General features: G+C 44.9%; 1 protein-coding gene across 2 annotated transcripts; it reads left to right on the forward strand.

The window, feature by feature from the left end:
• Window positions 1-332: 332 nt before the first annotated feature.
• On the forward strand, window positions 333-22,477 carry nr4a3 (nuclear receptor subfamily 4, group A, member 3). 2 transcript variants are annotated; one of them, XM_040118347.1, is made up of 8 exons: window positions 333-512; window positions 3,713-3,883; window positions 7,924-8,762; window positions 13,848-13,977; window positions 14,703-14,866; window positions 14,993-15,192; window positions 18,533-18,711; window positions 20,590-22,477. In XM_040118347.1, exons 3-8 carry the CDS (start codon window positions 7,926-7,928, stop codon window positions 20,850-20,852), a joined length of 1,773 nt encoding a protein of 590 aa, XP_039974281.1. In that variant the 5' UTR covers window positions 333-512; window positions 3,713-3,883; window positions 7,924-7,925; the 3' UTR covers window positions 20,853-22,477. The 2 variants fall into 2 exon arrangements, with proteins under 2 accessions (XP_039974281.1, XP_039974282.1); XM_040118348.1 differs by lacking the exon at window positions 333-512 and adding an exon at window positions 4,560-4,641 and having other exon boundaries at window positions 3,719-3,883.
• Window positions 22,478-24,087: the final 1,610 nt, after the last annotated feature.

Consider the following 24,087-nt stretch of genomic DNA (forward strand, 5'->3'; position numbering starts at 1 on the left):
CTGGTACTGTACAGAGAGAGGGAGCTCTGCTTTGAGTGACGTCACCTCTCCCATGGCGTCACATTGACGTAGCGCATACCAGCCGCTCTATGTGGAGGCAGAGCCCACATAAATGCACTATTTGACTTTCTCCCCTCAGACGGCGCACATAAACAAACCCGCGTTACAACTCCAACACTTTGCAAAGCACCCATCAGCACTGACACACTCAGCTCACTGGAACGGACGCAGACACACTCCTCACACTCGGAGAGTTTATTTTTTTTATCTTATTTTATTTTTTTATTTTTTTACTTCTTTTTTTCTACTTTGTGTACTTCAGAAAAAGTAAGAGGAAGAACTTTTTTTTTGCTGCCGATGCATCCTGTGCCTCTCCAATACCACTAAGAGCTTTTTTATATCTGTATTTTTCTCCTCATTACTTCGACTCTTGGTGATTATTCTGGATGGAAATAGGATACTTCATGCGAGGTTATTACCACATGTAAAGACGGAACCGCTACGGCAAACCAGTAAGTAAATTGTGAATGAATGAATCGCTATTATTCGGCCGTTTAGCTCGGTTGTTAGATTGCCAGACTCACGCTGAACCAGACATTAACGCACGGCCGTATGCATGGTTTAGCTTATATTAACTGAATCTTGTATCATGTTCAACTAATACTTTGATATCATGATCCGTGTCTGGTCTGTCCAACTTTGTGTGTGTAACCTGTTGATATGTCAAGGTCCAGTACGCGTACAGCAAGCAGCTCGTGTTGTATCTGAGTGTGTCTCCGTGTGTGTGTCTCCGTGTGTGTGTGTGTGTGTGTGTGTGTGTGTGTGTGTGTTGTCACCAAGAGCAAATGAAGCTGAAATCGAATTTAATTTGCGCTGGGAAGGTATCATATCCTTTCTGGTTGTCATGGAAATGAGATGCCTCTCACTCACACAATGAATAGTCAGACGCACTAATGGTCTGAGTGGAGAATAGACTAACCTAAATTCAGGCAGGAGCCGAGAGACAGGAGAGTTAAAGCTCTTTGATTTCATGCCATGTGGGGGTTTTTGCCTCGTGTAGGATTTACTGGGGAGGTTGTACTCTTAATGAGTGATTTAGGCTATGAGTATGACACGGTTCTGCTGCGTCTGAGTGTGTGTCTGTGGGATAGTGGGTGTGTTTGTGTTTATATGCCATGTCATTGATAGGCAAGTATAGCCGTATGATTCTTGACTCTGTTCTGGTTTTTTTTTTTTTTTTTGGGGGGGGTGTGTAAAGCTCCACGTAAGGGTGATAATTCCTCTCAAAAGAGTCTTAATTCACATAGTACGAGCTGTCGCCCGGCTGGTGGCCAGTTTCCAATGTTAGCAGTCACGCTGTCTTCGTGAGGACACGGCCTGTCCTCCCATTGATCGCAGGAAGAACACCCCCATACATTCACCAGAGAGCTACATCAAATTTCAGAGGTCCTCTGTGAAGTATTCCCCAGAAAACACCCGAAGACAACACAGGCACTCGGCAGCTGCCAAGCCTTTAGTTTAGAATTTAAAATAAAAATTCCACCGCCGAGTTAAGGTACTTCAGTAACTTGCTGGCTTTACGTGTCTTCCTCTCACACACTCAGGTTTACGCATGCACGTAGGCACTTCTGACAGTTTCCCTCTCAGGGCTGATTTACAGTACTCACATATTTCTCCTGTCTCTCCTTTATGTCCTCTCTTTTCTCCGTCTCTGTTTGCTGGAAGCCTCGCGCTGTCCGGCGTTATTGGTGCGAGGGGCTACCGGGGGCTACCGGCGCTCCGGGGCGCGTGCTTTGAAGCTCTTGTGTCGTTCTCTTGGTTACCGGTGCGCGCAGGGCCAGATCTCCACCGGCCGGCTTGGTCTGAGAAGAAAACGAGGGAGGGGGGCGTTTGTTCATTTAGGGAAAAAAACAAACCAAAACAAACAAACAGACTGAAAGTTTCAGTTTGCGGAGAAAATATGTTTCTTTTTTTCTTATTTACAAGTGAATATGGCACTTTTAACCCCCCACAGAGGTTATGATAGGAGCGCATTTACGCACAAATAAACTCTTAATTCCATAAGTTTATGTAACAATGGGGCTATTTTGAATTGCATCAAAGAATATCTTATTACTGCTGCTGGTATAACCAACTAGTTTTTTCTAGGCGTGAATGTTTTTTTCTGCTCACAAATGGTTTCATACAGAATTGAATAATGGCTTAACTGTTCCAAATCAACCATAATCAAATAAATGTTATACAGCCTGACTTGTTTGTTTACTCTGGTTTGTCTTTTTTTTCTTTACTTCAACATATTTGAAGGCATTAAATTTGTGTAAGGGCCAAGTCCTGAGCAAAAAATCAAAAGAGTTCATGAAAGTCCAGTGTTTCCTCTCGGAGTGGTTCTGTAATTCCAGAGTTTGGGGGAATGTGCCTCCTCTATTTAGCACAAAGTGGACGAGTTTGATCTGTTGACACAAAGATAAGAGATGACAGCGGGCTGCAGGTGCCTGCAGCCCCTGATAGTCGGCTATGAGGGCTCCGGCTTGTCAACAGACAGTACTGAGATGCAAACGGGGAGACTGAGTGGTCTCCCAACTTGACCGTATCCCGGAGGGTTTGTGTGTCTGGCAAAGAGAGAGAGAGAGAGAGAGAGAGAGAGAGAGAGAGAGAGAGAGAGTGAGAGCGAGAGTGTGTGTGTGTGTTTATAAGAGAGTGTGTGACAGAAAGGGGGCGCTCTGGGCCTTGAAATCCACCGGCCACTGTGCGCCCTGCTGCAGTGAGAGGGAGTCGGAGGCGCACGGCGCACGGCGCACAGGAGTCCGCTGGTTTGGTTTCGGGTCCGTCTCTCCAAAATTTCCACATTTCTCTCTCCCTCTGGATGAACCCTGAGCAGGCGAATACGGTGGTGTTCGAAGGCAAGAAAAGCGATGGCCTGGACGCACTGGGACAGACTGCTTTTATAAAAGTTAGCACTTTTGTAGGTCTGTATTTGTAGAAGTTGTGTGTAGTTTTTACCCTGGTCGAATTCGTCTTTTGCAGCACAAAATGAAAATTATAACAATAACGGAGCGCTGCTTAGTGTTAGAATGAAACCTATCGCCCACGTAAGTGTATGTCTTGAAATGAGCAAAAAGTCCTCAGTTGTGGTTCTTAATATTCTCTTTGTAGCATTGATTCAAAGTCATATTTAACGTCCAAATTGCTGTGTTTAATTTATATGTGTAAATCTTCCTCTTACTTTGTGTTCCTATGGGTTTGAATGGATACATGCAATGATTTGTACCGTTTCGGTAGGCTATAATGTCATCTGGTTATGATGTGCGCAAAATACTTTGCAAGCTCTTTCATCTTTCTCCCTGTTCTCATCCGATTTACTGACTTCATCTTTTAGATTAGATTTTTCGAAAATAGTTAACTGTGTTTAGTGTGAAATGAAATGGTTGCTTATTCTCTTTGAATTGTGGCAGCATTTCTCTGGGCCCACATGTTTTGGGGGTATTGGGAATGTTGTGAACTCCAACATCACCTAGAATCGGCTAAATAAAGTTTTGGGGAAACAACGTAAAGACAGGATTCCTTATCAGAAAAATACTAAAACATCAATACTACCTTACCGCTCAGTGCCTCTAAGTTTTGATAATCGCCGAGTGGAGATGACTGTACCCCTCTGTTTTTTATTCAGCCTGCCGCCACATCACTGTCTATAACCCAGACATCTCTCCTCCAGTCACAGGTTCGGAAGAGCGCGCCCAGCCGAGCTCGGAGCCCCGGCGATCGGACACTTCCACAGCGACGCCCGCCGAGTCCTCCCCGCTCCAGGAGCCCTGTCCCGGCCGCAGCCACGCCATCCCTCAATCCCGGACACCCAGCACCATTCAGCGCGAAGCTCTTTCACCAGGTACAGACCCGAAACCATCCTTTTCAGTTTCATCTTTTCTTTTACTTTCCTTCTTTCTCTCTCCACTTCATCTCTTTTTTTTTTTCAGCTGATGCTTTTGTAGTAAGAGCGACTATTGGGGCGCACGTCTCTCTAGAATTATTGTGGTGTGATAGGTGTTTGGTTATGTTTTTGTGCAGGGAAAAAAAATGCTCAACAGTCCCGAAAAGTCTATAGTCATCTTAGTTCTTAAATCAGAATTTAACTCAGATCATAGCTTATATTTTACCCCATTTCTTCTGTATACGCCTATTAAATTTCCATAACAAATGATAAAGTTTTAAGAATATGCTGGTGATCTCTTCTCTGTGTGTCGGCTCGCCAGAGCGGAATGACTTGACATTTCAATCTTTAGACAGGCTGGCAGAAATAAGAGAGCTGTGAGACCAGGCACATCTAAATAAAGATATTTAGATATTTATAGGTAATTCACATTTAGTCACTGGTGGTGTAATTGTGTCTCTGTGCGTCGAGTGTGTATTTGTGTGTTGCACATGTATAAAAATCACTTTAGTCATTGTGTGAGAGGCCACTGAATTCAAACAATTTATCTCACAAATCACAGACCAAAAAGAAAAAAGAAAAAAATCCTGTGTTTTTGTATTTATGTCTGCAACTTAATGTTTTTATTTGTTAGATCTATGGCATTCTGACAATGAACAAGCGCACTCAGTTATTGGAACAGCTGCAGTTTGTCCAGTTGAAATGCGCACCTCGAGGTTAGAGACTGTTTCCCTTCGCCTCACTGTGCTGCACCACCTGTGTCTGACTCTGCTTGGGTTGTCTGTCTTCTTGCTTGCACACACACATGCTTGCATGCAAGCGTAACAAGGGCAATCTGATGGTGGTGTTGGAGTGTAGAAGGGTTCCCCTACAGATTTGCTTGGGTGACATAAAAAATGGAGATGCTCCACTGATACCGCTCTATTTGTATTGGTGAGTTTTGTGAGAGAGGGTGCGTGGCTGTGCGTGGTTACTGACTGAAGGCGAGGCACGCCACCAAATGTAAAGCAACGAGGAGGATGAGACATTTGCAGACACAAGTGGTTTTACAGGTTCTTCTCAGGATAAGGGCACGTGTTACTGGCATTATGAGCATATACAGGTTCATGTTGACATCTTGAACATCATTAGTGATGAAAATACGTGTGTGTGTGTGTGTGTGTGTGTGTGTGTGCGTGCGTGCGTGCGTGCGTGCGTGTGTGCGTGTGTGTTTGTGTGTCTGTAGATTAGATTCGATGAAAGAATACCTCATCAGAAGCTTCCTTCCTCACCTGACGCACACGGAGACAAACATCATAATCCACATAGTTTGAAGAAGGTGTTAGCTGTCAAGTACATTCTGTTTGTTTTGCCTCTCTGGGTCGTCTCAAAATCAACTTGAACCCTATAAAATGGAGCTACGGATAAAATAGTGTCTATGAAATACCCCCCCCCGCACCCCCACCACGCCTCTACACACACACGCGCAGACACACACACACACACACACACACACACACACACACACACACACACACACATAGTACACACACACACACACACCAATCCCCAACACTGATCTGAGGTTTGACCTACTGACACGACCTAGAGAGAGCCACCGAGTTCGTCACTACACTCTCCTCCTCTCACGGTTATTATTTTTTTTTTTTTTCTCTCGTGACTCTCTCTTCTTCCTCTGATGCCTAACCAGTTGTCAGTGTGTTTAGGTAGAGCCCAGAAAGGCCCCATGACGCCCATAATGCTGCATGTGTGTTTTTCCATGTGGGTAGAAGAGCTGGTCACTTGTAGAAAAAAAAAAAAAAAAAAAAAAAAAAAACTTCATGACGTCAAACACACGTAGGCCTGCAGCTTGACTCATTTCCTCAATTAAAAAAAAAAAAAAATCGTGCCTCTTAATATCCACCACGGAGACGTATTGTAGTTCTTTCTGTATATGCTATGTCCGATATACTTAACACTGAATTGTTTGAAAATGATGTATACTTTCACATTACCCGAGAAAATTACGGTTTTAGGCTGGGACTCTTTTCAAATTATTTGTAGAAGTGTTACATATTTTTTCCCACTGGGTCCAGTCTGACGTGTCAGCTCCCTTGGTTCTTGGTTATATCAACAAATACACCTACTCAAAGACCTACAGAAATATTAAAGGAACGAATGAATAAATAAAGTTGTGTAGATGAGTGTACCCCCCCCCCCCTTTTTTTTTTCTTTTTTTTTTTTTGACTTAATTAACGCTTTGAGTCAGCCCTTTGTTTTTTTGAGCGCCCGGAGCGAAAACACATACTGGCCCTAAGGTTGCTGTGATTTAATTGAGTCAGTGCGGCTAAAATTAATGTGTCACTCTGCCCGCTTCCTCTATGAGTAACGTTCATGTAGTTTATTAGGCTTATATGACCGCAAACTAAAAGTTGTGGGCTATTTTTGAGAAAGGTATTATTGTTAGGTCATTAGTGGAAGTTGTTTGAATAGGAGGAAAAATTAGATTTTATGAAGTTAGAGGACTTTTATTTCGTTGAAAACGGATCAGTGCGGCTAATAAAAGTAACACCCTCTTATTCCCGGACCGAGCCCGAGCGAGGGCGTTTGGATGCAGGTATTTGCGGGCGCTTTGACAACAGCGGGGCCGATATGTCCCGTATTTAACTAGACAAACATGACGGGCGGGAAAGCGGGGCGATTACGGCAGAGCGCGCGCATGCTGGGCGTCAATGGGAGCAGCGCTGTGTTGACAGTTCCCCGCTCAGGAGCGACGAGCAAACAACACAAAACCCTGGCTGAGCTGACACTCATGACTGATTAGCCCGCGCACGCTCAGCAGCGCACGCAGGCGCTCGCTCGCTCACGCGCGCGCGCGCGCGCACGCCCAGCACCACGCGCACAGATGCAGGTGGACTGTGTTACGTAAGGGGTTTGATAAGGCAGGACCATATAGTCCAGGCACACACACACACAGATGATGAGGTGGTGGCCTGCTGCTGTGACCGTGCCAGAATTAAATCAAGGGGAAAACTCAAGACATAGCGACTGGCGTCTGCTGCAGTTAGAGGAAATATCTGTGTCTCCGTGTGTGTGTCTGCGTTTATCAGTGTATGTGCGTGTGTGTGTGTGTGTGTGTGTGTGTGTGTGTGTGTGTGTATGTATGAATGTATTTGGGTGTATGCATATGTGTGTGTGTGTGTGTGTGTGTGTGTGTGTGTGTAAGGGTTCTGTAGCAAGCATCCAGCACCACCATGGGGTTCCATTATTATTTAATGTTATCTCATCTGCTTTGCCATCTGACTAACCAGAGTACACCCACCCACACACACACACACACATATACACACTTGCATTTGATCTTTGCTTTGACCGCTTTGCCTCAGAACTGCGCACTGATGAACTGCAGCTTCTCTAACTGAACTAACTGCGGCAGAATCAGCAGCGTTAGAGGGGCGTGTGTGTTTGTGTGCTCCAAATATATCTGCTTTACTTATTCAGCAAAGTGCAAGAAGTCTTAAAGCAGGAAATTGGGTAAATGGCAGTAAATGGAAAGATTTTTTTATTCCTTGAAAGGTGTTTTTACAAAATGTTCATAACATTGCGAAATCTCTAGCACCTGAACAGCTAAAGAAAAAAAACAAAAGAAAAAGCAACTGCCTGTTCCAATAGAGCTGTGCAGAATTTCACTGTCATTCACTGTTTAATTGTTGCCCTGTTAAGCACTACCTTTGTGTGCATGTGCTACCAGCAGAGTCTTTATCCTGTAAATTTACTGTAGGGTTGTTCCTCTACTGTGCGTCTGTGGGCAATCTCCCTCTTGAAGTCGTGCTTCTCTGTATAAATCCTTGTTTAACTATTATGTCATTAAACGTTCTTCTCTGACTAATGATTGTTGCCGTACAGCTGTACCCTACTAACACCATAAAAATGCTTTTTGAATGAAAGGTTTTTGGATTACATGTGGTCTGATGTGCCACGCAGCTCTGACCTACGTGTGTGCTCTCTCTCCCTGGCAGACATGCCCTGTGTGCAGGCTCAGTACGGGCCCGCCCCTCCAGGCTCTGCCTACTCTGGCCAGTCCTTCGGTTACCAGGGCGACAGCTACAGCTCCGACCTCATGACCCCTGACTACACCAAGCTGGACCTGGGCGGGGGTGAGATCTCTGCCGCGGCCGCCACCACCTCCCTCCCCAGCTTCAACGTCTTTGTGGAGGGGAGCTACGAGCCCAAATCCTCTTGCCTCTACCAGATGCCGGCACACAGGCCCACCATCAAAAAGGAGGAGGAGAGCTACCCGACTGGTCCGGCACTGGAGGCCATGTCCTCCTCCACCTTGTACTTTAAACAGTCTCCCCCCTCCACTCCCACTACCCCGTCCCTGCCCCCCCAGCCTGGCACCTCCTTCCTGTGGGACGAGCATTCCCTGGCTCCTCCATCGCACCCACACTCTCTGGGCTCCAGCCTGGAGACGGGCCCCCTCAAGTCGCCCCGCTTTCCGCACTTCTACCAGCACTCGCCACCCCACAGCGGCAGCAGCGTCGGCGGCTATGAGAGTATGGGAGCCGGACTGGTTCGAACCTCCTCCTCCTCCTCCTCCTCATCATCCTCGGTCTCCCATCCTCACGGTCCCCCCCTGGAGCAACCCATGTACCAGCTGCACCGTGGGGCTGGGGGCAGCAGCCTTGCCTTCCGCTCCCTGGCTCTTGGGCCCTGTGGCCCCTTACTAGGGGACAGCCTGCCCTCGCCTCCCCCGCGTGGCCCCCAAGGAGAGGGCACCTGTGCAGTGTGTGGGGACAACGCGGCCTGCCAGCACTATGGCGTACGCACCTGTGAGGGCTGCAAAGGCTTCTTCAAGGTAAAAACCGTTCAAAGCTAATAAGTCATATGAGAGTACTCCTAAAAAAAGAGGAATTTTTGGAATTTCAGACCTTCATTTTTACTTTTAAAAGCATCATCAGAGCTTGAAACTGCTTGAATCGGTACCTCTGTCCTTTTTTGGAATAGGCTAACTCAAGTATTATATCAGTGGATCTCATGGTTTCTAATTAGACATGTGCCAAGTCCAACTCCTCTTCTTTTGTATTCCTAAAAGTCTTTTAAAGTATCCATTCATCTTGTTTCTGACCTCTGTGCTTTTAGTCCCACCAACAGACACACAATCAGATGCTCACAGTCACATTCTTGACTGACATTCCACCTTAAAATATAACCCAGTATCTGTGAAGTAGCTGTGAAAAGGAACAATTTTCTTGCATTTGCCTCCCTCCCACTCTACACCCTACTCCGTGCTCTCTAAATCATCTTTAAAGTCATTACGAGAGCAAAACACACCCACAGGGGTCGTCTCTCCGAGCAACCAAGTGGGCAAAGTGTGCATAGGTATGGCCTGTGTGTGCGTGTGCGTGTGTGTGTGTGTGTGTGTGTGTGTGTGTGTGTGTGTGTGTGTGTGTGTGTGTGTGTGTGTGCGTCTGTTTGTTTGTGTGTGTCTGTGTGATTGCTTGTGTTACATTAGAGCACAGACAACCAGGGAAAATTGCCCTTCTCTCTTGACAGTCAGCCACTCTGAAATAAAGTGCAGTGAGAAAAAGGAAAAGGAATCCTACTTAAAATTAAATATTCCTTTCAGCGTCTTTGTAGTGAATCAGTGGCCTCAAAATTGACGTAAATTCACTGACATAATACTCAGGACGATATTAGTCAGTTTGAAGTGTGTTCCGTCAAATGATTCAGTCTAAAACTTGTCATCTAGGTGTCTCACCTCCCTCGTTACCACACACGCGCTCCCACATTCGACGCAAAGTTTGACAGGCAGTTTTTAGCAAGACTCACTTTTCCTTTTCCTTGTGCAAGTCATATATGACAATAGACATAACACAAACTTATCTGACACGTGCAAGTGGTACAATAACTCCGTCAAATTACAGTAACCTCAAACTCACTTACACTGAAGTAATCCCTTTGCGCAGTTTTTGAAACATAATGTTTTCCGGCACACTTGTTAAGCATTCTATTGGGTGCATGAGACAAGAGAGCGAAATTAAGAGACAGCAAGAAGGAGGGTGAAAACACAGAGGTAATTGAATAATGCCTCTGGTAGGTGGAAATGAATTATCCTTCTTCTCAATTAGTTTCACAATTTGTTTTTATTTAGTAATTAATGAAAGCAGCGTCTGGTGGCAGCAGGCCGTGGGCTGTCTGCTTGCTGTAGCGCTCAGCAGCCACGCAGCCTGTCAAACCTCACTATGTTTCCTTCACACACAAATGCAGATGCAACCAGCCACGCGCACACAACATATGCACACAAGCGCACATTCACATATAGAAAAACATTTTATTCATACAGTATCATGTGCATATTTTTTACTCTGTTACACTCTGCAGTAGAGGATTTAAAGGCAGAAACTAAAACATACCTTTCACACACATGCTTTTTTTCAATATTCATATTATCAAGCACATTATGTCCATTATCCTGATGGTTTTATTGTCCCCTAAAAATATTTTCCTGATTAAATTTAATTATTCCTGAATAGCTATTACATATTAAACCATAGTAGAGGTTTGCTGTAAATTATTGTTATTTCATTAGTGCAATTTAAAACACATTTTCACTGTGAATTAATTTTACCTCTTAAACAACTAGTTACTGTCTCCTGTTTATTATTTTTGGCAGAATAATGTGTTCCATTCACTGGTGTCCATTAATTTAGTGAACCTATTCAGAATTTGAATTTTTAAAATTAAAAACTAGATGACACTTGTCAGTAAAAACACGAACATTGTGTTAGAAACAAAAGGACATTAAAAAGTGACCTATATTTATGCACCCACTGTCCTAACCAGTGATTTACTTTAGCTGAACTTTTATCAGTCAAAATACACGGTCAGCTCATTTCATTGCACATGATTTTAATTTTTTATTGCTTGCACCACATGTAAGTCATAAAAATGTTGAGAGGTGGCAGTGTAGTGGTGTAAGAACAGTGAAAAGCAAGCTGTATGGTAACATATACATACCTTTATCACTGAAATGCACATATGATATAAATAAGTTGATCATTTTATTCATTTAGGAAACACAAATCCTACCAGATAAACACCCGTACGCTTGCACAGACACAGACATATGTTTGTGTCTGTGCATGCCTTACCAGTTTTAATCAGGTGTAAAAATAAAGACATGAAGTTATTCCATAAAGAACATAAACAATCAAATCAGCGCACAGATACCTACACATATTTTTTTTTTCTACACACCGCACTTGAACTCTCTCTGCAGACAGTCTGATTGCCTCCGATTAAGAGGCAGAAGAGAGGAGGGGATAGAAGAGACAGCGGGAGGAGGAGGTTGAACAAAGTCCCTAAAGGCTTTTAATTTAAGCCAAGGCTATTAGCACATGTTACATGTCAGAAATATGCCTCTGCATGTCTCCATCCTGCCCCCAAAACACCCACATCATGTGAGCTTCTGTAACGTGTGTTCTTTTGTGAATGTGCCTCTGGTGCACATAACTAATTTCTCAATTCTGACTTCTTTTTTCACTTGAATTAAGTCATTGCCCACACAAACACTACTGTTACCCTAAAATTTCAGTTTCTGATAGCAAGCAAATTTGAAATCTGTCATATTTTATCCCGGTAGTGGCAGATGACATTAATAAAACAAGAATAACGTATACTCCACACTCTAACACACACACACACACACACTTATAGGTTGGCCTAAATAGTTGGCAATGTACAGAGAACAAGAAGGATTTACAGAGTTGATAATCATATTGAGATAATTTGATCTGTGTGTGTGTGTGCGCACACGTGTGTGTATTCACCTGCATATTTATGGAGGCAGCCCGTTGATGAGTATCAGAGACTAGTGAGTTACGCAGTATTAACTCTGATGTGTGGTGTCTCTGCTGAGATGCATGTCATGCTCCACGCTACTTATTAGAAAGTCACAAGAGCCCCACCCCCCACCCTACCCCCCAACCCAGACACACACACACACACACACACACACACACAGACACAGCAGTGGCGAGAGACAGGAGACAGCATGAGACAGGCCAGCACTCACATGAGAGCTTAATTTATCAGAACCTTAATTGATCATTTCAAACTCAGGCTTTTCTTGGAACCAGCTATGTATAAATTAGGCCCTGAGGTCACAGAGGGGAAGAACTTCCTCCTCAAACAAGCACCAGGGTCATCTCAGCCTGCACCACTTTCACCTGAGCCCGCAATACGCTGCAGGAAAAACACCAACTGTTTTTAGTTAAAGAAAAAGAAAAAAATCACAGCTGTCCTTAAAATCTCGACTTCAGAGTATCACTCCACACAAAATGTGCGTTCATTTGATTAACACGCTCAAGCGTGTTAATTTGACCGCGCTGCAGAACAACATGCACGAGAAAGACAGTGTTCATGTCCGTAAACTTTGCGTTGGCCTCAATGCAGAGTTGTCAAGGTGTAAATAAATGCTGGCATGTTGAGGCGCGGTGCGTCATCCAGATTCTCTTGCAGCTTTATTTTCAGTTCGTACTCCCACAAAGCGGATGCTATTTTGCCTCAACCATATTAATGACCATAACTAACTTATCCCCGCGCGCACGGGTCACTGGCTATCGAAGCGATAAGAGGGAGACATTCACAGTGATCTGCGATGCCATGGTAACCACCCTCATCCGGCGCAAGCGCCCATTACGCGCCAGTTACGCACTCGCGCCGGAGCATATGAAATAATTGGTGTGTTATTGGTCTCCCGGGGGCACGGGCATGTGTGGCACGAGGGGTTCCTAATTGGATTTATTTATTTTGATGTGTTTTAGAGGCGCTTAAGAAGAAGGGGAAGCCGCGACACTTTCCGTGCGTTCCGTTTGTTTAATTTACAGTTTGTTCTGATGCTGTCGTGCCTGAGCGGACTACTGGAGTCACAGCGTGACAGCGTATATGAAACGTAAACACGTTGCAAATGACAGTAGCCCAGCTGTAGTGCAACTGTATTTTCTTTTCCGAATGTAATAGTTGTGGCAACGGGGTTGCAGCCCAAGCGCAGGATTGCCCAAGAGTTTTAATCTTTGTGCAGACGACGCCTGCAAACATTGGGAAGTCCCAGGAGGCCTCACTGGGTTTGTGACACAAGAACTGATAGTAGCCTATAGGTCTATGTTTGATCACACTAAGGATAATGATCTAACTGCTTACTTTAAGTAGACTTATCTTGCATTTTCACACTGCACTATAAAAACGAAGGTCTGGCTGTGAAAATACTTCAAATTCCCCTCAGGGGAGTTCTCATTGAGTCATTAGTGCACCTCTTCCACCTTGAGAACACCTGACCAAGTCTTTATACGGAACTTTGTCCAGTCCCAAGCGCGCAGGATCGAGCGCGGGAGCGTAATGGCATTCACTACTATCTCTGTTATTATTGTCTTTCATCCGCGCGGAGAGCGCGCCCGGCTCCCACGTGGCACGTTTCTGATTTCATTTTAATAAGGTCAGTAATAATCGCGCGAGCCAGCCGAGGAGAAAACAGATCCCGCGGGGCCCATTGAGAGAGGCGCGATGCGCGCGGCCCTGGAGGTGCCACGAGTTGACCCGCGAGCTTCACAAACAATCTGATCACGCAGCTCTTGCGGCCGCTGTCCCCCGTCTCGTGGGACCCGCCTCGGCACGCCACGCGCTCGGTCCCCATTGTCAGCTCCGGCGCTAATAAAATTGTCCCTCCTGCAGGCGAGTCTTGTTGGAAAATTAATTTTATCTAATTATACTGATGTCACCGCCGCCTTTCAGCGCGTAATTAAAATCTGACCTGCGAGCTTCTGCTTTCATTCTTTGACGGGGAGGGGGGAAAAAACAGAAATTGAATTAAACAAATCAAATATTATGTGGATGATTGTGTTTGGAGGCTGATTAGCGGTATGTCTCTTTCTTCTCTCTCCAGCGCACAGTGCAGAAAAACGCCAAGTATGTGTGTCTGGCCAGCAAGACCTGTCCTGTGGACAAGAGGAGACGCAACCGCTGCCAGTACTGCCGCTTTCAGAAGTGTCTGAGCGTGGGCATGGTGAAGGAAGGTAAGAGATGATACCCAATGAAAACACCTAAAACAGATCAGGGAGCCTACAACTACCTGGATGGTGCAACAAAAATCAGACTTCCAGCCCATGAAGATTAAGTTTTTCTCTGGAATTATGGATTAATAGGTCAGCAAAGACCTGGCCTGAGGCAGCATCACACACAGCCCTTCATCCTCCAGTTGAGGAAGCAAAGTAGAAAAATAAGCCATACCAATAAGTACCTTCTAAACCTCTGAACACTGGGATGATTTTAAAGCTTTGAAAGGTGACCACCCTGCTCCAGGATCGTCACACTTTCCATGTCTTCATTTGTGTCACCAGGTCTGGTGTAGCCGACTTGCTGCGTAGAGATGTTTTGATGATGTGTAAAACGAGCATTGGACTCATACTGTCCTCATTTCCCTGAGGTTTCTCACCTGTCTTACATGTCATGTAATACCCAAATCCACATACACACACACTTCTCTTTCCCGTTAAGGCAGGTCTGTAGCCCATAGAACAGCTTCACTGCCATCTGCTGGCTTGTGGCCTCCTGTGTAGGGATTGTGGGAATGTTGGAGAGCTCCTGCATAAAGAGCTCCCTTTCAGTCATAATTCCAATACTGATAACAAGCTGATCAGTAAGAGAATAGAGGTTCTTTGTGCATGCATGCATACATATTATCAAAGGAACAACTTCTTCATTCTTGCCCCCTTTGTCTTCTATCTTTTCTGGTTGACAGTGGTACGTACTGATAGCTTGAAGGGGCGCCGAGGCCGTCTGCCCTCCAAACCAAAGAGCCCCCTGCAGACAGAAGCGTCTCCTCCTTCTCCACCCCTCAGCCTGCTCTCCGCTCTGCTCAGGGCTTATTCCCACTGCACGCCCCGTGACCTCGACTACAGCCAGGTGCCCCCAACACCCGACTCATTTCATTTCAGCTACAGCAATGCATGTGTTCATTTTGAAATATAGCCAGTTAAGTGTCTGGTCTAGTTTTTTCAGTAATTTCTCTTCTTTCTCTGTGTCCCATAGTTCAGTGCTGCCGACCCTCCCTCCTCCTCCTCAGATGCCGAGCACATCCAGCTCTTCTACAGGCTGCTCACCATCTCGATGGAGACCACGCGGTGCTGGGCTGACCGGCTGCCCGGCTTCTCTGAGCTTCAGCGTGACGATCAGAACCTTCTCATAGACTCGGCTTTTCTGGAGCTGTTCGTCCTGCGACTGGCTCACAGGTAAGAGGGCGGACATTGGAGCCTGTTTTGTACCGGAACAAACAGCATGACGATATGATGCATGAGAACTTTAACACTTTTAATTTGACCTTTTTTTAAAACTTGTATGCAAGTCTCCACACACACCGGACCTCTGAAAAGGTGTAGGATTACTTCTTGCACATGATTTCCAGAACACACCCACGGGTTTATCAGCAACTTAACTTCATTTGGCATCTCACATTGTGTTAAGAACAACAGGTAGTTGATATCCTTTACCATTACAGTACAGTGTGTAACTGTGCTGGCAATGCCGCATGCTGCTGTGTTGGTGTATCTCCAGAGTAGGAGGAGTGGAGCTGAGTAATCGCCATATGAACCAAATTATGAATGGAGTCTGTAGCTATGACAGCAGCTACACCCACAGAGTTCCGCTCCGCTCATCTGATATGTGACGCACAGAGAGCTCTGTGTGTGTTCTTCAGGCTAAAACTGTGCTGACATTGTGAACTGTGAATTGACAGGATCAATTCCATCTAAAAGGTAGTCAGCTGAGAAACTAAAAGGGCTCTTATGGAAGGAATTAAATATTCAATTCAGCTTACTGAAATGAAAAGAGAATCAACTTCATTTACTTCATGCGTCATGTGTGTGTATATGTGTGTGAAAGCATGTGTGTGCCTCACTTGTGGATACCTGTGGTGCCATTATGACTGCCCCGGCCCATCTTTGCTTCAGAATTTCCCTGGGTTACTGGTCTGCTCTCGTAAGGCATGTGGCTGGTTAAATTTATGGGGAGGAGGGGGGTCGGGCTACAAGCTCATCCTTTTGTCTGCGCTGTCGTCTAGGGCAGAAACCAACACAGTCAGACACACAAGCGTGCTTACTCACACACACACACACACACACACACACACACACACACACACACACACACACACACACACAAAATCACACACACGGATGATGAGGAATCCCAACTTTCTCTCCTCCTCCTAGTGTAGGTCCAGGTGCAGGGTGGGTAGAGGATGGGTGGTGGCATCACAGTCCCCGCAGGAGGGGGATCAGGCTGGGACTCTGACTCACGCTAAATGGTGGACTCATAGGGGCCTCTATCAAACACACACATGCTCACACACACTGCTCAGCTCACTGCATCAGCCAAACTCCCACGGCACAGAGAAAAATACACACAAACACAGCACTGTCTTACTTTCTCCATGTTCCATGAGAGCAAAGGACGCGGTCCACACTCCCATCTCACTGTTGATGCGGCCCTGCATTGACCCCGTGTTGAACTCAGATGCCTCGCAGACCCCCGTGCAAGCGTATGTCTGTGTGCCTGTGAGTGTGTGTGTCTGTGTGTGCTCAGCGTGTGTAGAGTAAATTTGCTTCGCTCTTCTGGACCGGCATTGCTGTAAGCACCCCGTTACCAAACAGTTTCTGTGGTTATTGGTTGATTACCGTGGTGACAGTGTAGTCAGGGGTGAGTGGAATGCATGGCAGACATCCAGCTGTGTGGGTGTGTGTGTGTGTGTGTGTGTGTGTGTGTGTGTGTGTGTGTGTGTGTGTGTGTGTGTGTGTGTGTGTGTGTGTGTGTGTGTGTGTGTGTGTGTGTGTGTTTGTTTGTGCGTGTGTGTGCATGCATCTGCCTGTCTGCTTGTCTGCCAGCCTGTCTTTATAGTTTTCCTCATGTTTTACGATCAGACATGGGTGAAATTATTTTGAAATAAGTCTTAGCCTTTTTTTTAACCTGCATATGCAGACACTATCCAGCTAAGACCCACAGACACTGAAATGGAAGTAGAAGATAAATGTATCCCATTTTGCAGCATCAATCTGTCAACCCATCATTCAAATGCATAATGTTGCATATAATAAAATTATAAAAATGTAAACTATTTATTGCCAAAGTTGAGGGAAATGTGTAAAAAAGACTTTTTTTTTTTTTACATTAAAAATAATGATGCCATAACTGATGCCATACTTGATTTAAATTTTGCTCAATATAAATGCACTAAAGCAATGAGCAGACCAGAATACAGTACACTTTCCTACCATTTGCAAATAAGGGAAAATTTAAGGGGAGTGTTCCCTAGGGTCATACCGCTATAAAATGTGGTGTAAAATGTTAAACTGCATGCAAGATGATTGACAAGAAGTCAATAATGCAGGTTTGTGAAAGAAGGCTGCTGACTTAAACCCCAGCCTATAAGAGACAGCATGGAGGGTTAAAGATAAAAAGAAATCCATCTTTCACTCTTCTCAGTGACAGGTGATGGGTCTCTCCCTGACATATGCATCCTCTCCTGCATGAACCTTGCCCTTTTTTTTTTCCCTCCTTCTACTTTTATATCTTTCTCCCCTGTCTCTAGTTGGTAGCTCAACATTTAGGCCCTGATATCTAGTTCAAATTGTTTGTTTGTGTTTGTTGTTGTTGTTGTTCTTCTTCTTCTTCCTATGGAAATGTATGACTGACAAGGCTGATGATGTGTGAGCACCTGTATGCATGTGCTCTGCTGTTAGTGGGTGGAGTACCTCTTTTAAACTGTAGTAAGGATAATTGGACACAAATGGTATTTCATCTTCTCCTCATAACTGCTAAACCAATGTTTGTGCAGGGTGTAATTTGAGGCGTCTCCTCTTTCCCCCAATTTCCCCTCCTCTCTCCCTCTCTATTCTCACCATCAGCTGTTTTCCAACCACCCACTTCAGCCTTTCTGCCTTTGTCCTGCATATTCAATCTGTCTTAGCTCCGTGCAGCCCTTTGTTATCTTCTTGAGATCTACCAACTAAAGGCTGTACCAGCTCGCTGAAGAAAACCATGCCATTCGTTTAGGCACTAACAAGGACCAGTCATAGCCCTCCCTCATTCACTGCTTGTTCTCTTTCCCTCTCTGCTTGATGGTAAAGGAGTGGGATGTTGTGTGTCGTGAGTAACTGATGGTTAAATACATCTGAGAAGCCTTTTCATTTCCTCATTAAGGCTTTGTGTTTCCATTGCACACCGCAGCCTGGGCACATTAAAGCCAACACAGTTTACCTTTCTGCAAATACACACACATAGAGCAGCCCTCTGCCCTAACCCTTCACCCCACCCTGCCAAAAGGAAACACAGGAATGTTTTAAAATGCTATAATTTGGAAAACACAACCTTAATCAAATGCATGCCTGTGTTTGATGTGTGTGCCGTTAGTGTGTGAGTGCAAATACTGCCAGGTTTTCTCATTGTTTTTATTGTAATTGTTTCCTTGCCCTGGTATCTCAAGCCTTATTTACAATACATAGGGAAAATACAGTGTTTCATTGAAAGAGAGATCTAACTAGAGTCTTCATCTCCTTTTTTCTCTCTTATTCTCAGGTCGATGTTGTCAGAGGATAAACTAGTGTTCTGTAACGGCTTGGTGCTGCACAGGTTCCAGTGCCTTCGTGGGTTCGGAGAGTGGCTGGACTCCATCCGGGATTTCTCCACCCACCTCCAGAGCCTAAACCTGGACGCCTCTGCCTTTGCCTGCCTGGCCGCCCTCGTACTGCTCACAGGTAAAAACACAAGCCAGTAACATCAGATTTCGAATCTCAAAGTCACTATCAGGAGAAAATAAATAGAATAAATAAAAATAGCAGCCTGTTTTCAAAGTCTTTAAACGCATATTGCTATTAGGCACACAGCTGTCCCTCTTTACTATACACAAACAATTGCTGTCCATCATACCGCACACACACTTCTTTCCTTTGTCCAGAGCTTTGTCTGTGGATGATTCAATGTGACAATGATCAGGTGGATACATCCACTAACGTCACACATACGCTCAAAAACACTCATGGTCATGCGTGTTCTCACACGTCCTTGCCTGAAACAAGAACTCGATACCCAGAAGCACCTGCTGCACCTGCCACACACCTGGCCCTCTAATCAGTGTGCATGTGTGAAAAATGGAGGGAGGGTTACAGCTTTTCTGCGAACGGACATCTGAGGTGCAACAGAAGAGGCGAGCGCTCAGTTGTCAGCAAAGTACATTAGAAATGCATTAGAAATAGTCAATTACCTATGTAGCCCAAGGTGACAGAGGATGCCTGTGCAATTAAGTGTTCACATTTCATTTTTTACACCTTCACGTCAGCGTCTGAATCCGTACATAAATGCGTAATGGGTAAAATACCCCTCCCCCCACTCACAGCTCCCTTATTCACCCCTCACCCTGCCCCCGCCTCCTCCTCTTCGTCCACCTCCTCTTCCTCCGTCTAAGCCCTCCAACCCTATCCTCAATCTCTGGGGGAGCACTTAACTCTGTGCCTGATCGACCAGCCCACCGTGGAGCAGAGCTCCGGAATGGTGTCTGCGCTGTTCTCAGTGGCGCTCTGCCACCTCGGCAAAGCACACAGCGTACTACCACGACAGAGCAGCCAAAGCCACCAGGCAATCGACCGCTTCAGAGTGGCCTGTGCAGAAAGGCGGTCATCGATCCTCCTCCCCAGGAGCTGGTGCACATAGAGAAAGAAAGGATAGCGAGAGTGAAGAGAGAGGGAAGCGAGAGCGTGTGAGAGGTCTGAAAGCCGCGGTGAAAGGAGGGCTGGAGTGACTCTGCAGCCGCAAAAACACAGAACAAACAAAAGAGTCACATAAACAAACAATAAATAAGCTTCAGATAATGGATACCTCAATGTGAGACTGGTCTTAGCAACAGCCTCCCTGCAGCAGGGACCAGCTTCTGTGTGTGTGTGTGTGTGTGTGTGTGTGTGTGTGTGTGTGTGTGTGTGTGTGTGTGTGTGTGTGTGTGTGTGTGTGTGTGTGTGTGTGTGTGGGGCTGGACACCCTGTTCTCTGCAGAATGAGTTAGTGTCACATTAAGCTTGGTACGGGTGCCACTGGAGTTGCTATGGGCAGCAGTTTGTGCGTATGTGTGAGTGTGTGTCTCTAATTTCATTTGGCTGCTCACAGGGCCGAATAATCAGCTAATTGTTGAGCACTTTTGTTTCTGTCAGTGTCTTACATTGCAGAGACTATTTGTGTGTCTCTGTGAGTGTGTGTGTGTGTGTGTGTGTGTGTGTGTGTGTGTGTGTGTGTGTGTGTGTGTGTGTGTGTGTGTGTGTGTGTGTGTGTGTGTGTGTGCAAATGTTTATATATATATGTATGGTGCGTGTTTGTGTTTGTGTGTGTGTGAGTGTACGTAAACAGTGTGCAGGGGGCTTATTAGGTTAGACTGTGTATTGATCTGTAGTGAGTGAGACAGGTTAAGGCCTGTTAAGAACATGAGCCATACAGGCTAATGAGGTGGAATTCAATATAAAAGAAGATGTAGCTAATGCTCTTTCAGCTGAATGAGCTCTGATCTATGTGTGTGTATTTATTTTTTCCACTGACTTAATTTTTGCCGTTTAATGAATTATTCTCCTAACGTCTCTCTCTGTCTTTCCACAGAGCAAGTCCCAGGTCTGAAGGACTCGAAGCGGATTGAGGAGCTGCAGAATAAAGTGATTTGTTGTCTCAGAGACCACCTGGGCTGTGGCCCGTCTTCCTCCTCGTCTAAGGCTGCGCCCCCTCTGAGTCGCATTCTGGGCTTAAGGGCAGAGCTCCGCTCCCAGAGAACCCAGGGCCTTCAACGAATCTTCTACCTGAAGCTGGAGGATCTGGTACCGCCCCCACCGTTGATTGACAGGTTCCTGGACACTTTGCCCTACTGACAGCCCGGGCTGACCACACAGAGAAAGACCGACGTCTTGTCCTGTTCAGGCCTTTTCCCCCCGAAGAGCACGCACACACATCCAGAAGAGAGACTCGCTCCCCTCTGATTGACGCAGAGCAGAGAGAGCCAATCAAATGCTTTCAACGCAGCAGGACAACAATCAAGAATGCCTTTTCAGTCAAACGGACAACCAACTAAATGCTTTACACCGGTATAAAAGACTATTACTCAAATGCTTTATCACTTTTTATTTGATCCTCCTGTTTTTCTCACATCGGGGAGGCTGAGAAGGACGATGGAAAAATGACTTTTTACTGTCCTCTCTCCGTCTGGGTGGCAGCTCATACAGCAAAAAAACAGAATGAACACCAAGGTTTATGAGTGCTGTTTATCTGTGTTTTGGCCTGGCTCATCCAGTCTGAGGACTTCTTTTTAGTAAGGAGGGAAGGGGAGGTGTCATTGTGATCGAATGTTATCAAAGCTGAAGATGTCCCAGTGAAACACAAGTTGCTGTGTATTCTACTTCCTCTGGCTGAAAGGAGGAAGAGGGCATTTTCATACCAAAATGTACCGAAATGTCAGAGGTCAGACAGTGTAAGCGCAGATGTGCAGAAACATCACACAGCAGGACACAGATATTTCATAAACACATGGAAGAGGCTGTTGGGCTCTTGATTCCAAGTGCAATTTCTTAAGTGCTATCTCATCACAAAAGGAAGAGACGGAGAAGGAACGGTTTAATTTCAAACTCTAAATTATTTTAATACAAAGACTTGTCCTGTACTGTCAGTAGCTAAAAGAAAAAGAGACAGTCTCCGTCGGGCTTTAGACAGCAGAGGAGATACTGTGCACTAACAATTGATGACTGAGTCACCCAGACTTGAACTTGCTCTAGTATGTTTTTTTAATTTTTTTTTTTTTTAATCAACTCATTTTGAAATCATAGGTCAAGTAGGAGTATGGAGGAATGAACATGGACAGAAATTGGCTTTTGAAGCACTTACACCCTGAGAAGGGCTAGAGGCACAGACACACACCCTACCTGCTTGCCTGGTGGACGGCGGGGAGTCGGGGAGAGGAGGGTGCTCGACAGATAGCTGTACGTCCAGGGGTGGAACATTCCACAGTCATGCTCTTTTTCTATTTGTTTCTATTGTGGAGGCCGTGTGAGAGTGTGGAGGACATGGTTGCATACTGTCTTTTTGTGTACGCTTAGAGAAGCCAGGATCATATGCATGGTGTGTTATAAGCTGTCAAGAGCTGCCATAGCCTGTCAAAAAAGCTCGACCTGTGTTTGTGTCTCAGACTGCGGCTCTATGGGAATCTCCCTGAGCCTCCACCACCCACTCACACACTCACAGCAACAGTTTGAAATATGAAAAAAAGCAAATTATATAGATATAAATATAAATATATATATATAAAAAACTAATATTTTGAAGTGTTTTTAGCTTTTTCAAATATTGTGGTACGAGTTGTGCATTGTTTTTTGAAGAAGAAACAAAAAAGAAAAAAAGTTGCTGTTTTTTCAATGTCCCTCTTTGGTTTGAATTTCCTGTTCATTTTTTCTTTCTCTTTGGTTCACTGGATTTTATGTTCAGCACTTTGAAATCATAAAATAGTTCTGATTAATCTGCATGACTGCGTCCTGTGTTTTGATTCTTTCCATTTTTTTTTACTCATTCACACAAAATGAAAAAAAAAACAACAAACATTTTAGTTTTTTAAAGACTTTTTTAAAGTAAACAAAGGACCAAATTTGAGTTGATTTTATACGTGTGTGTGTGTGCGTGTGTGTGTGTTCAGACAAAAAAGCCTCTTGGCAGGTAAAAGGCCTCATCTCTCTCCCGAGGGACCCTTGGGCTCTCACAGAGAGTAGAGGGGGATTAGGAGAGTGAGGTGGGGGAGGAAGAGGGAGGAGAGGAGAGATTCATGTTAGCATGAGGTCCAGATCAGCCTCCAGCCTCGTTAAACACCATCGATCGCCATGGTGACATTTCACAGCACATGCCGTCTATACAGTCACTGCCATCACTCACTTGCCCTCCCGCGCAACAGTGTGAGCACTAACACACACACACACACACACACACACACACACACACACACACACACACACACACACACACACACAGACTCTCTCTAGGACAGCCAGGTGATTGATAGTAACTGTGGTAGTGAAATTGTGAGCGAGCTCTATCTCTAGAGCTCTAGTGTACCGGAGTAAAGTTCAGAGTAGGTACATCAGTGTGGAGTGCCCCATGCTGTATGTGCTCCATATAAAATCAATCATGTGATACCAGACGACACCAAATCTTCTATCCCAAGATATTTTATATTTGTCCCTTTCTAATAAAACGGAAATTTTAGGAACCAGAAACACAAATGGCTTTTAGAGATAAAAAATAAAGAGAACATTTTTTTCTGCATGTGATTCTGTGTGTGTGCATGTGTGTGTTCATATGACAGATGAGGATCTGCCCAACATCTCATGGCCCTTGTTGGGGATTGTGATCTCTGTGTTTGATCAGCATGCAGGAAGAGACCAATCACATCATTTTTTCTAGTGGTGTGAATGTGTGTTTGTGTGTGTGCGCTTGCACGTGTGTGCAAATGATTATGTGTTAATCCTCCTTCTAGGACAGCAACGTTTCTGAGTGACAGGGAAAATAACATGACCAAAAAAAAGAGAGACCCTGTTTGAAAATGGAAACACATACAACACAAACACACACACATACACACACAGACACACACACACACACACACACACACACACACACACACACACACACACACACACACACACACACACACACAGTGAGCTGTCAGTCTCTCGGCAAATCGATCAGTGCTGACAGAGAGCAGATACACCCAGAGTCTTAATTAGAGGTCCCATTAGAACAAATACACACACACACAAATACATTATGCACACACACACGCATTTAAAGCAGCTATTTTTCTAGCTGTGGGTCCATAACTTATCCTAACTCATTCAGAAATTTAAAACGGCCACTTTAAAACCTCAAATATATTCTTTAAAAAACATTTATAAATAAAAAGCTCCATTTGCAATTTTGATGTATATTTGTCATTACTGACTTATGCCAAATTGTCATGTCATGATGTCAGAATTTGTACATGTACATTGACATGTAACAGCACAGGTGTGAATAATAAAATGAATGATGGCTGAATTCCATTTAGCTGCTTAATTTCAGGACCCTAGT

The sequence above is a fragment of the Xiphias gladius genome, chromosome 22 (assembly GCF_016859285.1).
Source record: "Xiphias gladius isolate SHS-SW01 ecotype Sanya breed wild chromosome 22, ASM1685928v1, whole genome shotgun sequence".
Lineage (NCBI taxonomy): Eukaryota > Metazoa > Chordata > Actinopteri > Istiophoriformes > Xiphiidae > Xiphias > Xiphias gladius.

Excerpts from the sequence above, each read along its gene's own strand:
- nr4a3 (XM_040118348.1), top strand. The coding sequence starts at position 4,578 with ATGAACAAGCGCACTCAGTTATTGGAACAGCTGCAGTTTGTCCAGTTG. Across the intron at positions 4,642-7,923 it reads GTTGAAATGCGCACCTCGAG|ACATGCCCTGTGTGCAGGCT; the intron begins GTTAGAGACTGT and ends TCTCCCTGGCAG. Across the intron at positions 8,763-13,847 it reads GCTGCAAAGGCTTCTTCAAG|CGCACAGTGCAGAAAAACGC; the intron begins GTAAAAACCGTT and ends TTCTCTCTCCAG.